We start from the raw sequence: 14,792 nt of genomic DNA, 5'->3' as shown, positions 1-14,792 counted from the left end.
CATGGCTCTCATCACAGAGCTCTGGTTCTCCCCTATAGAGAGAGATATTACAGCAGTCAGTTCAGCTGGGGCTGCTGCCAAACACACAAACACACACACACACACACACACACACACACACACACACACACACACACACACACACACACACACACACACACACACACACACACACACACACACACACACACACACACACACACACACACACACACACACACACACACACACACACCACACACACACACACACACACACACACACACACACACACACACACACACACACACACACACACACACACACACACACACACACCCCTCTGTATGATTCTGCCTGACAGGGCTTATCAGAGCTCAATATTCCTTAATACTTTCAGCTGGCGAGAGAACAAGGTAAGCGGAGTTACAATTTACAGTTGTCTGTTTAGTTGGAAGAGCGAGTACAGTGTGCATGTGCTGGAGTGGACTGATTTCTCTCTACATGCTTTAGTTCTGTAATCATTCCGTGATCTCTCCTCTTTTAGCTGTAGAAGTCACAGTATAATGAAGCTTTGGTACCCATCTCAGCAGTACTACATACTACAGTAGAGAAACAGAAAGGTACAGTATGAGAAGAAACAGCAGACTCTTGTCTGAGAGAAGAGAGCAGAAAAACAGACAGGAAAAATAAAAGATTTTGAGAAAGTGACTTTGAGCTGCTAAAGTGCAGTTGGTTGGTTTGTAGCGTGTTGGTCCTCACCCCTCAGGCTGGGACTGATTGGTTGGTCCTCACCCCTCAGGCTGGGACTGATTGGTTGGTCCTCACCCCTCAGGCTGGGACTGATTGGTTGGTCCTCACCCCTCAGGCTGGGACTGATTGGTTGGTCCTCACCCCTCAGGCTGGGACTGATTGGTTGGTCCTCACCCCTCAGGCTGGGACTGATTGGTTGGTCCTCACCCCTCAGGCTGGGACTGATTGGTTGGTCCTCACCCCTCAGGCTGGGACTGATTGGTTGGTCCTCACCCCTCAGGCTTGGACCGATTTGTTGGTCCTCACCCCTCAGGCTGGGACTGATTCGTTGGTCCTCATCCCTCAGGCTGGGACCGATTTGTTGGTCCTCACCCCTCAGGCTGGGACTGATTGGTTGGTCCTCACCCCTCAGGCTGGGACTGATTGGTTGGTCCTCACCCCTCAGGCTGGGACTGATTGGTTGATCCTCACCCCTCAGGCTGGGACTGATTGGTTGGTCCTCACCCCTCAGGCTGGGACTGATTGGTTGGTCCTCACCACTCAGGCTGGGACTGATTGGTTGGTCCTCACCCCTCAGGCTGGGACCGATTGGTTGGTCCTCACCCCTCAGGCTGGGACCGATTGGTTGGTCCTCACCCCTCAGGCTGGGACCGATTTGTTGGTCCTCTCCCCTCAGGCTGGGACTGATTGGTTGGTCCTCACCCCTCAGGCTGGGACTGATTGGTTGGTCCTCACCCATCAGGCTGGGACTGATTGGTTGGTCCTCACCCCTCAGCCTGGGACAGATGGTAAGGAGGACTGTAGAGTCCAATTAGGGGCCCAACAGGGACCCGAGAGGGGTCTGAAGAGGCTGGCTTCAGCCTCAGAGGGCAAATCTAAAATGTTACCCTATTCCCCATGTAGTGCATGTGGTGCATGTATGTTTGACCAGAGCCCCCCATGCTAAATTTAGCATTGGGCATCATAATGATTCTCTGTATGAAATGTGTTTTTGTAGTTTGAGGCAACATCAGATAACCAAAGATGGGAAATGTGTTTGGGTTGGGGCTCTGGTCAGAAGTAGTCCACTACATAGGGGATAGGGTGTCATTATGTCAGCCAGTATGACAGTCCCCTGGTTTCTTCTCAGGGCTCCAAGCTACAGACTCTGGGGTTTGCATGCTCTAAGGTCTGCAGACTGCAGTACAGTCCAATGTGTGTGGAGCTAGGTAGAATCACAGTGGGAGGGGCTTAATACCAGTGCTGGGCTACATTCGCTGTCTCCCCCTGCCCTGAGAGAGGGAGGGATGGATGGAGGGATGAAGGGAGAGAGGGAGGGATGGAGGGGTCACGGAGGAGAAGGCGGACGCAGGCTCTTGCACTTCATGTCGTCCAGACCCTTCCAGTACTTGTAGTTCTCTGACAGGTGCTCCATGAGGCCAGGTAGACTGGCAAAGGCTGGGGGACAGAGGAGAGTGTGAGGTTAACACATATCTGCATGCACACAAACACATGAGCCAGTGGTAGTTTCCACACAAGGAAATGACAGCTAGGGAAATTAGGTCTCAAGCAATTTGTGTTTGTGTGGGTGTTGTTTACTTCCTAGTTTCCAACTCGTTGGTTGCCCCTCTGTCTGAGCCTGACCTGGTAACCACGTAAGACAACAACCCAGCCCTGACCCTGCCGAATTAAAGCCTGCTGTGTGAGTGTGTTTGTGCGTTATGCTTGTGTGTGTGTGCGCATTTTTGTGCTTCTGTGTGCACTTTTGCGTCTCAATGTGTGCTTTTGTGTGTGTGTGTACAGTAGGTTCTGCTTCAGTGCATCTCGACTTAACCCCTCCGGCCCCCGGATACCCACCCTGCCCCTCCACCCTTTCCCAGTGGCCTCTGGGAATTTTCCATGACATCACCAGCTTTTTTCACTGTAAACACATGTATTCTCTTCTCTGGGGGGGTAACCCCTAGAAACACCCCAGAGGTCAGGGTTCATTTCATGGGGACGGGGAGATGGAAGTTATTATATCCTATCCTCCCTCCCTCCCTCCCCCTTTCTCCTCTTCACCCCTTCGTTTGGCTCCCATCCCCTTCTTCCTCCCTCTCTATTTCCTCTGGGCTACTGTGCTCTACTGTGATGGGAAAAGGGAGGCTCTACCTCTTTTACGGGGATAGAGGAAGTAGAAGAGAGGCCTGGGAAAGTTGGGATTCGTGATCCCTCCCCGTCCCAGTGGATCCCCTGTGCCCTTCTAACCTCGGCACCACGTGTGTGTTCTTACCATCCCAGGCGTCAAACATGTCTGTAATGAAGTAGTCTATGAAGGAGATCTGAGACTTGGGGATACTGCAGGTGTTCCTGTCAAATACAGGCATGACCACCGGTAGAGCCTCTCTCTTCTCCTCGTCAGTCTGAAACACACATGGATTCACACAGGTTAACACACACACACACACACACACACACACACACACACACACACACACACACACACACACACACACACACACACACACACACACAGGTTGCCACCCCCCCCCCCCCCCACCACACACTATAGTATTTACAATATGTACATACTTACGAGAGAGAGAGAGGGCAGATTTATAGGTGTACACGGAAACACTACATGACCAAAAGTCTGCTCGTCAAACTATTCATTCCAAAATCATGGGCATTCATATGGGGTTGTTCCCTCTTTGCTGCTATAACAGCCTCCATTCTTCTGGGAAGGCTTTCCACTAGATGTTGGAACATTGCTGCGGGGACTTCCATTCAGCTACAAGAACATCAGTGAGACCGGGCACTGATGTTGGGCAATTAGGCCTGGCTTGCAGTCTGCGTTCCAATTCATCCCAAAGGTGTTCAATGGGGTTGAGGTCAGGGCTCTGTGCAGGGCAGTCAAGTTCTTCCACACTTATCTCGACAAACCATTTCTGTATGGACCTTGCTATGTGCACAGGGGCATTGTCATGCTGAAACAGGAAAGGGCCTTCCCCAAACTGTTGCCACAAAGTTGGAAGCACAGAATCATTTAGAATGTCATTGTATGCTGTAGTGTTAAGATTTCCCTTCACTGGAACTAAGGGGCGTAGCCCGAACCATGAAAAACAGCCCCAGACCATTATTCCTCCTCCAACAAACTTTACATTTGGCCCTATATATTCTGGGAGGCAGCATTCTCCTGGCATCCGCCAAACCCAGATTCATCCGTCAGACTGCCAGATGATGAAGCTTGATTCATCACTCCAGAGAACGTGTTTCTACTGCTCCAGAGTCCAATGGTGGCGAGCGTTACACCACTCCAGCCAGCGTATGGCATTGCGCATAGTGATCTTAGGCTTGTGTGCGGCTGCTCGGCCATGGAAACCCATTTCATGAAGCTCCAGACGAACAGTTATTTTGCTTACAATATTTCCAGGGGCAGTTTGGAACTCGGTAGTGAGTATTGCAACCAAGGACAGACAATTTTTATGCGCTATACACTCCAGTTCTCGGCGGTCCCGTTCGGTGAGTTTGTGTGGCCTACCACTTGAGCCGTTGTTGCTCCAAGACGTTTCCAATTCACAATAACAGTACTTACAGTTTACCAGGGCAGCTCTAGCAGGGCAGAAATTTTACGAACTGACTTGATGGAAAGGTGGCATCCTATGACAGTGCCACGTTGAAAGTTTCTGAGTTCTTCAGTAAGGCCATTCTACTGCCAATGTTTGTCTACGGAGATTGCATGGCTGTGTGCTCAATTTTATACACCTTTCAGCCGAATCCACTAATGTGAAGGGGTGTCTACATACTTTTGTACATATAATATAGCTGAGTAGGCAGTTGTTAAGGTCAGGATTGCCAGCTGTGAACTCCTATAGCACCAGAACAGTCTGAGCTGCAATGACACACTCCCCATTCCTCATTCTAACCCCTCGCTGTCCCCTTACCCCTCTCCATTCCTCATTCTAACCCCTCGCTGTCTCCTTACCCCTCTCCATTCCTCATTCTAACCCCTCGCTGTCCCCTTACCCCTCTCCATTCCTCATTCTAACCTCTCGCTGTCCCCTTACCCCTCTCCATTCCTCATTCTAACCCCTCGCTGTCCCCCTTACCCCTCTCCATTCCTCATTCTAACCCCTCGCTGTCTCCTTACCCCTCTCCATTGCTCATTCTTCCCCTCGCTGTCCCCTTACCCCTCTCCATTCCTCATTCTAACCCCTCGCTGTCCCCTTACCCTTCTCCATTCCTCATTCTAACCTCTCGCTGTCCCCTTACCCCTCTCCATTCCTCATTCTAACCCCTCGCTGTCCCCTTACCCCTCTCCATTCCTCATTCTAACCCCTCGCTGTCTCCTTACCCCTCTCCATTGCTCATTCTAACCCCTCGCTGTCCCCTTACCCCTCTCCATTCCTCATTCTAACCCCTCGCTGTCCCCTTACCCCTCTCCATTCCTCATTCTAACCTCTCGCTGTCCCCTTACCCCTCTCCATTCCTCATTCTAACCCCTCGCTGTCCCCTTACCCCTCTCCATTCCTCATTCTAACCCCTCGCTGTCCCCTTACCCCTCTCCATTCCTCATTCTAACCTCTCGCTGTCCCCTTACCCCTCTCCATTCCTCATTCTAACCCCTCGCTGTCCTCTTACCCCTCTCCATTCCTTTACCTTCTGCCCTGTTACCCTGTCATCCCACATTTAACATATAGCCATCCCCTCCTCCAGCAGCCCTCTCTTCCTCCTTCCATCCCTGTCATCCCACATTTAACATATAGCCATCCCCTCCTCCAGCAGCCCTCTCTTCCTCCTTCCATCCCTGTCATCCCACATTTAACATATAGCCATCCCCTCCTCCAGCAGCCCTCTCTTCCTCCTTCCATCCCTGTCATCCCACATTTAACATATAGCCATCCCCTCCTCCAGCAGCCCTCTCTTCCTCCTTCCATCCCTGTCATCCCACATTTAACATATAGCCATCCCCTCCTCCAGCAGCCCTCTCTTCCTCCTTCCATCCCTGTCATCCCACATTTAACATATAGCCATCCCCTCCTCCAGCAGCCCTCTCTTCCTCCTTCCATCCCTGTCATCCCGCTCACCTGGGAAAAGTACTCCTCAGAGATGCGTCCGGCCCATTCTATGCAGAGCTCCAGAGGTCTACAGGGGTTGGCCACATCAGCACACTTTATCATCATCCTCTTGATCAGCAGCCGGTTCTCTGGGCTGTTCCTGATGCTGGCTGGACCCTCGTTGTCACTGCCTTCACTCTGTTACAGAGAAACACACACACACAAGGTCAAAGACACACACACACACACACTTATCGATGCACACACAATTAGTCAGAAACACACACACACACACACACACACACACACACACACACACACACACACACACACACACACACACACACACACACACACACACACGAGGCCAATGATTGCAAATCTCAGATAGGTGCTTCAAACTGGAGTCACATGCTCTGAATAGAGTATTTTCCACTAGAACTCTCCATTGTTGAATGTCAAAATATTTAGCCTTTTATTCCTATTTTCTCATTAATGCTCACTGAATATACTGTATTTAAGAACTAAAACTGTTTATATCTCTTCTGTTCCCACTCAATTGGCTAATGTTAACAACCATCTTTATTATGTAATAATAAACTACACATGCACATGGACGCTAGCACACACACACACACACACACACACACACACACACACACACACACACACACACACACACACACACACACACACACACACACACACACACACACACACACACACACACACACACACACACACACAGACAAGGGGCTGTGTCTTACATTTGAACTGGACTCCTCGATGGCAGCCATTGGTTTGTTGATGCTGTTGGCAAACTTGTTGACGTGTTCAAAATGACGGGTCATCTCTGTAGCCAGCACCATGTCTATGATTGCCTGCCTCAACGTCCTGAACTGAGTCCTAATATAAACACATAGAGAGGAACTTACAGGACCAGGATAGTCAACTGTCCTCACTGTTTTCCAAGAAGTTCTAGGTCCATAAAAACTTAGAAGTTAATCACATCACATGATATGTTCCAGGGTAATAACCCAACATGCTCCATATCTGTCGCATGTTAATTCATTATATTAACAAGCACTTAGCCTGGTCCCAGATCGGTCTGTACACAAACAGACCTGGGACCAGGCTAGCAAGCCCTCAAAGCTCCAGGGGGAAACCACTATTTTCTCTCCTAGACTCTCTCCTGACTGTACCTGTCGATGTTTTTGAAGATGTTGCTCTTGATATCCCTGACGGTGAGTTGGAAGGCGAGGGCGGCATGGTGACTCTCCAACACTGCAGTGTCGTTATACAGGATGGCCAGCTCACTTCCTGCATTACACAGGAAGCTGTTGGTCCTCCCTGGGTGGTCCACATCATGGACCGTCGCCGCGATTAACGCAGCCACCTCGTCCAGCTGGTCCAGACTGCCCTGAGAACACATGACACAACCAGGAATTAGTGTTAGTAAACTAAAACTCTCATGAGCCCCGGGAGACATATAGCAATCAGGAAGTGACATCAGTGTCAAACTTCCACAGAAGCACAGATAATATAAAAAATGTAGTAGGGAGCTCAGTTTCCTACAACTTTAACAATCTACAGTTTCTCTTAATAAAAAATCATATGCACCTATCAATCATTTTGGGAGTTAGACTTTTAGACCATGTTTTTTTGTTGTTGAAATTGTGCATAAAATATAAATACTGCCTAGTCTCCCTCTGTCATGACTTCCACCAAAGTCGTCTCCTCTCCTTGTTCGGGCGGCGTTCGGCGGTCGACGTCACCGGCTTTCTAGCCATTTCCGCCCCATTTTCTCATTGTTCCATTTGTTTTGTCTTGTTCCCTGCACACCTGGTTTACATTCCCTAATCACACTGCATGTATTTATTCCTCTGTTTCCCCCCATGTCTTTGTGTGAAATTGTTTTGTTAGTGTTTAGTGTGATGCGTCAGACTGTTTTTCCCCCTGGTATCGTATTGTGACCCGTTGTATGCATTTGTCATACATTTGTATATTTGTGAGTGTTTTCGCACTTATTGAATTTTACCTGGAGGATTTTGGACGCAGTTGTGTCTGTCTTTTGTGCTGTTGCCAAATAAAAGTGCGCCTGATCACAACTCACTGCTCTCCTACACCTGACTTTGTACCATTAGAGCATAACTTGGACACTCTCAGCATAACCTCATACTCAACAAATGAATAATACCAAATAATGCACGCCATGCAAGCACAACTAATAATAATAATCACTAGCAAATGTACACTTTATGACAAGGAGAGGAGATATTTATTGGAGTAGAGAAGCAGGGAGAAAAGAGAGGGAAAGTATGAGGATCTCAATGCCCTCAAGGCAAAACACTTATTGACTGAGTCAAATATGAGAACAAGACCGAAGCTATAAAAACATCCCCATTCCAACTCTCACTGGTCACTGACATACATTCACCTCCTGCCAGAAAAGAAAACTGATACTCTACTCTCCACACACACACACACACACACACACACACACACACACACACACACACACACACACGGCTGTCGTGGGAAGAAGGTGAGGACCAAAGCGCAGCAAGGTAAGTGTTCATCTCATTTAATGAAAACTGAATAACAAAACAACAAAGAAACAACCGGAACAGTTCTGTCTGGTGCAGACACACAAAGACTGAAAACAACCGGAACAGTTCTGTCTGGTGTAGACACACAAAGACTGAAAACAACCGGAACAGTTCTGTCTGGTGTAGACACACAAAGACTGAAAACAACCGGAACAGTTCTGTCTGGTGTAGACACACAAAGACTGGAAACAACCGGAACAGTTCTGTCTGGTGTCGACACACAAAGACTGGAAACAACCGGAACAGTTCTGTCTGGTGTAGACACACAAAGACTGGAAACAACCGGAACAGTTCTGTCTGGTGTCGACACACAAAGACTGAAAACAACCGGAACAGTTCTGTCTGGTGTAGACACACAAAGACTGGAAACAACCGGAACAGTTCTGTCTGGTGGAGACACACAAAGACTGAAAACAACCGGAACAGTTCTGTCTGGTGGAGACACACAAAGACTGAAAACAACCGGAACAGTTCTGTCTGGTGTCGACACACAAAGACTGGAAACAACCGGAACAGTTCTGTCTGGTGGAGACACACAAAGACTGAAAACAACCGGAACAGTTCTGTCTGGTGTCGACACACAAAGACTGGAAACAACCGGAACAGTTCTGTCTGGTGTAGACACACAAAGACTGAAAACAACCGGAACAGTTCTGTCTGGTGTCGACACACAAAGACTGGAAACAACCGGAACAGTTCTGTCTGGTGCAGACACACAAAGACTGAAAACAACCGGAACAGTTCTGTCTGGTGTCGACACACAAAGACTGAAAACAACCGGAACAGTTCTGTCTGGTGTAGACACACAAAGACTGAAAACAACCGGAACAGTTCTGTCTGGTGGCGACACACAAAGACTGAAAACAACCGGAACAGTTCTGTCTGGTGCAGACACACAAAGACTGAAAACAACCGGAACAGTTCTGTCTGGTGACGACACACAAAGACTGAAAACAACCGGAACAGTTCTGTCTGGTGCAGACACACAAAGACTGAAAACAACCGGAACAGTTCTGTCTGGTGTAGACACACAAAGACTGAAAACAACCGGAACAGTTCTGTCTGGTGTCGACACACAAAGACTGAAAACAACCGGAACAGTTCTGTCTGGTGTCGACACACAAAGACTGAAAACAACCGGAACAGTTCTGTCTGGTGTCGACACACAAAGACTGGAAACAACCGGAACAGTTCTGTCTGGTGTCGACACACAAAGACTGAAAACAACCGGAACAGTTCTGTCTGGTGTCGACACACAAAGACTGGAAACAACCGGAACAGTTCTGTCTGGTGTCGACACACAAAGACTGAAAACAACCGGAACAGTTCTGTCTGGTGTCGACACACAAAGACTGAAACAACCGGAACAGTTCTGTCTGGTGGAGACACACAAAGACTGAAAACAACCGGAACAGTTCTGTCTGGTGGAGACACACAAAGACTGGAAACAACCGGAACAGTTCTGTCTGGTGGAGACACACAAAGACTGAAAACAACCGGAACAGTTCTGTCTGGTGGAGACACACAAAGACTGAAAACAACCGGAACAGTTCTGTCTGGTGGAGACACACAAAGACTGAAAACAACCGGAACAGTTCTGTCTGGTGTCGACACACAAAGACTGAAAACAACCGGAACAGTTCTGTCTGGTGTCGACACACAAAGACTGAAAACAACCGGAACAGTTCTGTCTGGTGTCGACACACAAAGACTGGAAACAACCGGAACAGTTCTGTCTGGTGTCGACACACAAAGACTGAAAACAACCGGAACAGTTCTGTCTGGTGTCGACACACAAAGACTGGAAACAACCGGAACAGTTCTGTCTGGTGTCGACACACAAAGACTGAAAACAACCGGAACAGTTCTGTCTGGTGTCGACACACAAAGACTGAAACAACCGGAACAGTTCTGTCTGGTGGAGACACACAAAGACTGAAAACAACCGGAACAGTTCTGTCTGGTGGAGACACACAAAGACTGGAAACAACCGGAACAGTTCTGTCTGGTGGAGACACACAAAGACTGAAAACAACCGGAACAGTTCTGTCTGGTGTCGACACACAAAGACTGAAAACAACCGGAACAGTTCTGTCTGGTGTCGACACACAAAGACTGAAAACAACCGGAACAGTTCTGTCTGGTGTCGACACACAAAGACTGGAAACAACCGGAACAGTTCTGTCTGGTGTCGACACACAAAGACTGAAAACAACCGGAACAGTTCTGTCTGGTGTAGACACACAAAGACTGAAAACAACCGGAACAGTTCTGTCTGGTGTCGACACACAAAGACTGAAAACAACCGGAACAGTTCTGTCTGGTGTCGACACACAAAGACTGAAAACAACCGGAACAGTTCTGTCTGGTGGAGACACACAAAGACTGAAAACAACCGGAACAGTTCTGTCTGGTGGAGACACACAAAGACTGAAAACAACCGGAACAGTTCTGTCTGGTGGAGACACACAAAGACTGAAAACAACCACCCACAAAACACAATGGAAAACAGGCTACCTAAATATGGTTCTCAATCAGGGACAACGATTGACAGCTACCTCTGATTGAGAACCATACCAGGCCAAAAATCATAGACAAACTAACATAGACAACCCACCCAACTCAGGCCCTGACCATACTAAAACATAGACAACCCACCCAACTCAGGCCCTGACCATACTAAAACATAGACAACCCACCCAACTCAGGCCCTGACCATACTAAAACATAGACAACCCACCCAACTCAGGCCCTGACCATACTAAAACAAAAGACAAAACAAAGGAACTAAGGTCAGAACGTGACACACACACACTATTGAAAACCCTTCACAGTGAATTACATAGTAGATCAACTTATCAATCAATCAGCACATTGATATGACAGGCGAAATATTGTAATTTAGTCATTTAATTTGTGTTCATAAGTGGTGTACGCATATCCAACAATTGTCCAACCAGAAGGTCTTCTTCGGGTTGGTGAGGGGTTGTGGTAGGAGTTGTGTGTATGTGTGTTTGTGTTTGTGTTTGTGTGTGTGTGTGTGTGTGGAGAGTAGAGTATCAGTTTTCTTTGCTTGGCAGGAGGTGAATGTATGTCAGTGACCAGTGAGAGTTGGAATGGGGATGTGTGTGTGTATGCTGGTATGTGTGTTTGGCATACCTTGACCTTCTCCTTGCGTAGGAAGTAGGCAGTAGCGTGTAAGACGTCAGCGGCGTGGGTGGAGTTGTGGTAGGAGTTGGAGGCGTGGTAGTTAGCCTCTATGACCTGCAGCCAGCAGCGTAGCGTAGCCTCACTGCAGCTCAGGAACTCACACACACTGAAGCGAGCAAAGATCTTCAAGCCCAGGTAGGTCAAAGGTCTGTGGGGATGACAGAGAGCGGACAGGGAGGTAGATGAGTGATAGAGGGAGGATGTTCTTTCCCTTCTGTATTGGTGTACACTGAATACACCAAACATTAGGAACACCTTCCTAATATTGAGTTTCAGCCTCTCTTTTGCTCTCAGAACAGCCTCAGTTTGTCGTGGCATGGACTCTACAAGGTGTCGAAAGCATTCCACAGGGTTGCTGGCCCATGTTGACTCCAATGCTTCCCACAGTTGTGTCAAGTTGGCTGGATGTCCTTTTGATGGTGGACCATTTTTGATATACATGGGAAACTGTTGAGAGTGAAAAACTCCAGCAGCTCTGCAGTTCTTGACACAAATGGCACCTACTACTATACCCCGTTCAAAGGCACTTAAATACTTTGTCTTGCCCATTCTCCCTCTGAATGGCACACATACACAATATAGGTCTAAATTGTCTCAAGACTAAGAAATCCTTCTTTAACCTGTCTCCTCCCCTTCATCTACACTGATTGAAGTGGATTTAACAGGTGACATCCATAAGGGATCATAGCTTTCACCTGGTCAGTGTATGCCATGGAAAGAGCAGGTGTTCATTATGTTTTGTACACTGAGTGTATAGTAACCTCTATCTTTCCTTTCCCTTAGCCCCCTAACAACCTATCCCTCTCTTACTCATCACCACTTCCAGCTCCTGTCCTCTCGCTCTCTCCACCCCCCTCTCCCTCTCCCTTCATACAGGTGGCAGCCTCCAGCTCCTGTCCTCCCTCTTTCCTTCTCTCTCTCCGCCCCCCTCTCCCTCTCCTCCCTCTCCCTCCATACCTCATACAGGTGGCAGCCTCCAGCTCTAGGATGTTAAAGTCCCATTGGTCCTCATCGTCCAGCATCTCAGCGATGGCCGGAGGGATGTCATTCAGCGTTACTGGGATGGCCAGCTGACTCATATCTGGAGACGCACAAACACACACAGATTGAAAAAACTGTGGAAGGCTAGCTGGAGCTTGTTTGGGCTGTTGGCTGGATATGCCCTCACCTACTAGTAACTTCTAGTGATTCACTAAGACCTGTCCACTATAGTGTTGTTCTGTAAGAACGTGACCTTAAGGCCCATAACTGTGCTCTTGTTTGTCACCACACACAAACGTGGACACAGCTGTTTCAACACAATGGAAAACAGGCTACCTAAATATGGTTCTCAATCAGGGACAACGATTGACAGCTATCTCTGATTGAGAACCATACCAGGCCAAAAATCATAGACAAACTAACATAGACAACCCACCCAACTCAGGCCCTGACCATACTAAAACATAGACAACCCACCCAACTCAGGCCCTGACCATACTAAAACATAGACAACCCACCCAACTCAGGCCCTGACCATACTAAAACAATTTGTTTTATTTGAAGTGGTTTTATGTGTGTTCATATTCGCTGGACACATATACTTCAGTTAGGAACAGCATGTGAAAGTCTATACACTTCAGTTAGGAACAGCATGTGAAAGTCTATACACTTCAGTTAGGAACAACATGTGAAAGTCTATACACTTCAGTTAGGAACAGCATGTGAAAGTCTATACACTTCAGTTAGGAACAACATGTGAAAATCTATACACTTCAGTTAGGAACAACATGTGAAAGTCTATACACTTCAGTTAGGAACAGCATGTGAAAGTCAATACACTTCAGTTAGGAACAGCATGTGAAAGTCTATACACTTCAGTTAGGAACAACATGTGAAAGTCTATACACTTCAGTTAGGAACAGCATGTGAAAGTCTGTCAGCAACACTACTATTTGCCTCTTTCCACGCGACTGCAAACACACACTAACTAAAGGTGAGGGGAGGGCTGAAAGGGTCAGCCTTGATCCATTGAACAATTACATTTGGGACGCTTGAAAGCACAATGCAACAACAACGATTTCCAATGTAGTCCTCATCTGTGTCCCTAAATTACCTAGCAAATGGTCCTTATGGTAGAGGGTGAGATACATAGAGATCATATTAAATGACTTCTAATTCCTAATTCTATGGTCAGAGAAGGTAAGGTAGCTTGACAAGTGGGTTCAGAATCCCGTTCACCTAAAATCACTTCAGGCTCAGCCTCTCAGGTCTACTAAAAAAAACACATGCTGCTTCCTACAGACTATCAGGAGAGTGAGCATTTCACTGTTAGCCTACACCTGTTGTTTACGAAGCATGTAACAAATACAATTAGATTTGAGGGGGCTGCACTGAGGACAATGTATTCAGCACTTCTCAGCAGTACCCTTCCAATTCTCAGCAGTACCCTTCCACTTCTCAGCAGTACCCTTCCACTTCTCAACAGTACCCTTCCACTTCTCAGCAGTACCCTTCCACTTCTCAGCAGTACCCTTCCACTTCCCAGCAGTACCCTTCCACTTCTCAACAGTACCCTTCCACTTCTCAACAGTACCCTTCCACTTCTCAGCAGTACCCTTCCACTTCTCAGCAGTACCCTTCTATTTCTCAGCAGTACCCATCCACTTCTCAGCAGTACCCATCCACTTCTCAGCAGTACCCTTCCACTTCTCAGCAGTACCCTTCCACTTCTCAAAAGTACCCTTACACTTCTCAGCAGTACCCTTACACTTCTCAGAAAGAAGAAGTACATCCATTATTTCTGTATACAATTTGTCATGAACTACATGTCAATATCATATGTCATTACAGCCCAGAACATCCTCTCATTTATCTCTCTCTGTATCGTCCATGATTCATCATGACTTGAACAAATACAAGGGGATCACGCAATGACTGCCAATGACTGCCGATGACTGCCGATGACTGCCGATGACTGCCGATGACTGCCGATGACTGCCAATGACTGCCGATGGATGCACTTGTAGACTCCAACTGATGAAATTATCTGAGACATTTTCTATCACTCTTCAGACAGGTCCATACATGAAAAGTAATGGTTTCATCAAAACTCCGTAAGTCCCCAATTATGTGTAATGCGAATGAGTGCATTAAGCTTCCAGTGTAATATAATTAGATGAAATATTACACAAATATACCACTAAAACTTGCTATAACACAATTGAAAACATAATTCAACTCAGTT

General features: G+C 47.5%; 1 protein-coding gene across 3 annotated transcripts in view; it reads right to left on the bottom strand.

The window, feature by feature from the left end:
* Window positions 1-2,039: 2,039 nt before the first annotated feature.
* The window catches only part of LOC109868673 (high affinity cAMP-specific and IBMX-insensitive 3',5'-cyclic phosphodiesterase 8B-like), a 67,709-nt gene continuing 54,956 nt past the window's right edge, over window positions 2,040-14,792 (bottom strand). For 2 of the 3 annotated variants that reach the window (XM_031802788.1, XM_031802790.1), the window contains exons 16-20: window positions 12,524-12,647; window positions 11,516-11,714; window positions 6,950-7,167; window positions 6,515-6,653; window positions 5,271-5,945 (exon numbers count right to left, since the gene is read on the bottom strand). In XM_031802788.1, the coding sequence (XP_031658648.1) occupies window positions 5,361-5,945; window positions 6,515-6,653; window positions 6,950-7,167; window positions 11,516-11,714; window positions 12,524-12,647 (1,265 nt within the window). In that variant the 3' untranslated portion in view covers window positions 5,271-5,360. Of the gene's footprint in view, window positions 2,170-2,983; window positions 3,114-5,270; window positions 5,946-6,514; window positions 6,654-6,949; window positions 7,168-11,515; window positions 11,715-12,523; window positions 12,648-14,792 lie in introns of those variants that run through there. The other variant, XM_031802789.1, reaches the window with a different exon arrangement.

Source organism: Oncorhynchus kisutch, linkage group LG23 (genome assembly GCF_002021735.2).
Source record: "Oncorhynchus kisutch isolate 150728-3 linkage group LG23, Okis_V2, whole genome shotgun sequence".
Taxonomy (NCBI): domain Eukaryota; kingdom Metazoa; phylum Chordata; class Actinopteri; order Salmoniformes; family Salmonidae; genus Oncorhynchus; species Oncorhynchus kisutch.
Note: the sequence above shows the minus strand (reverse complement) of the source record. Positions and strands in the feature narration are given on the sequence as shown.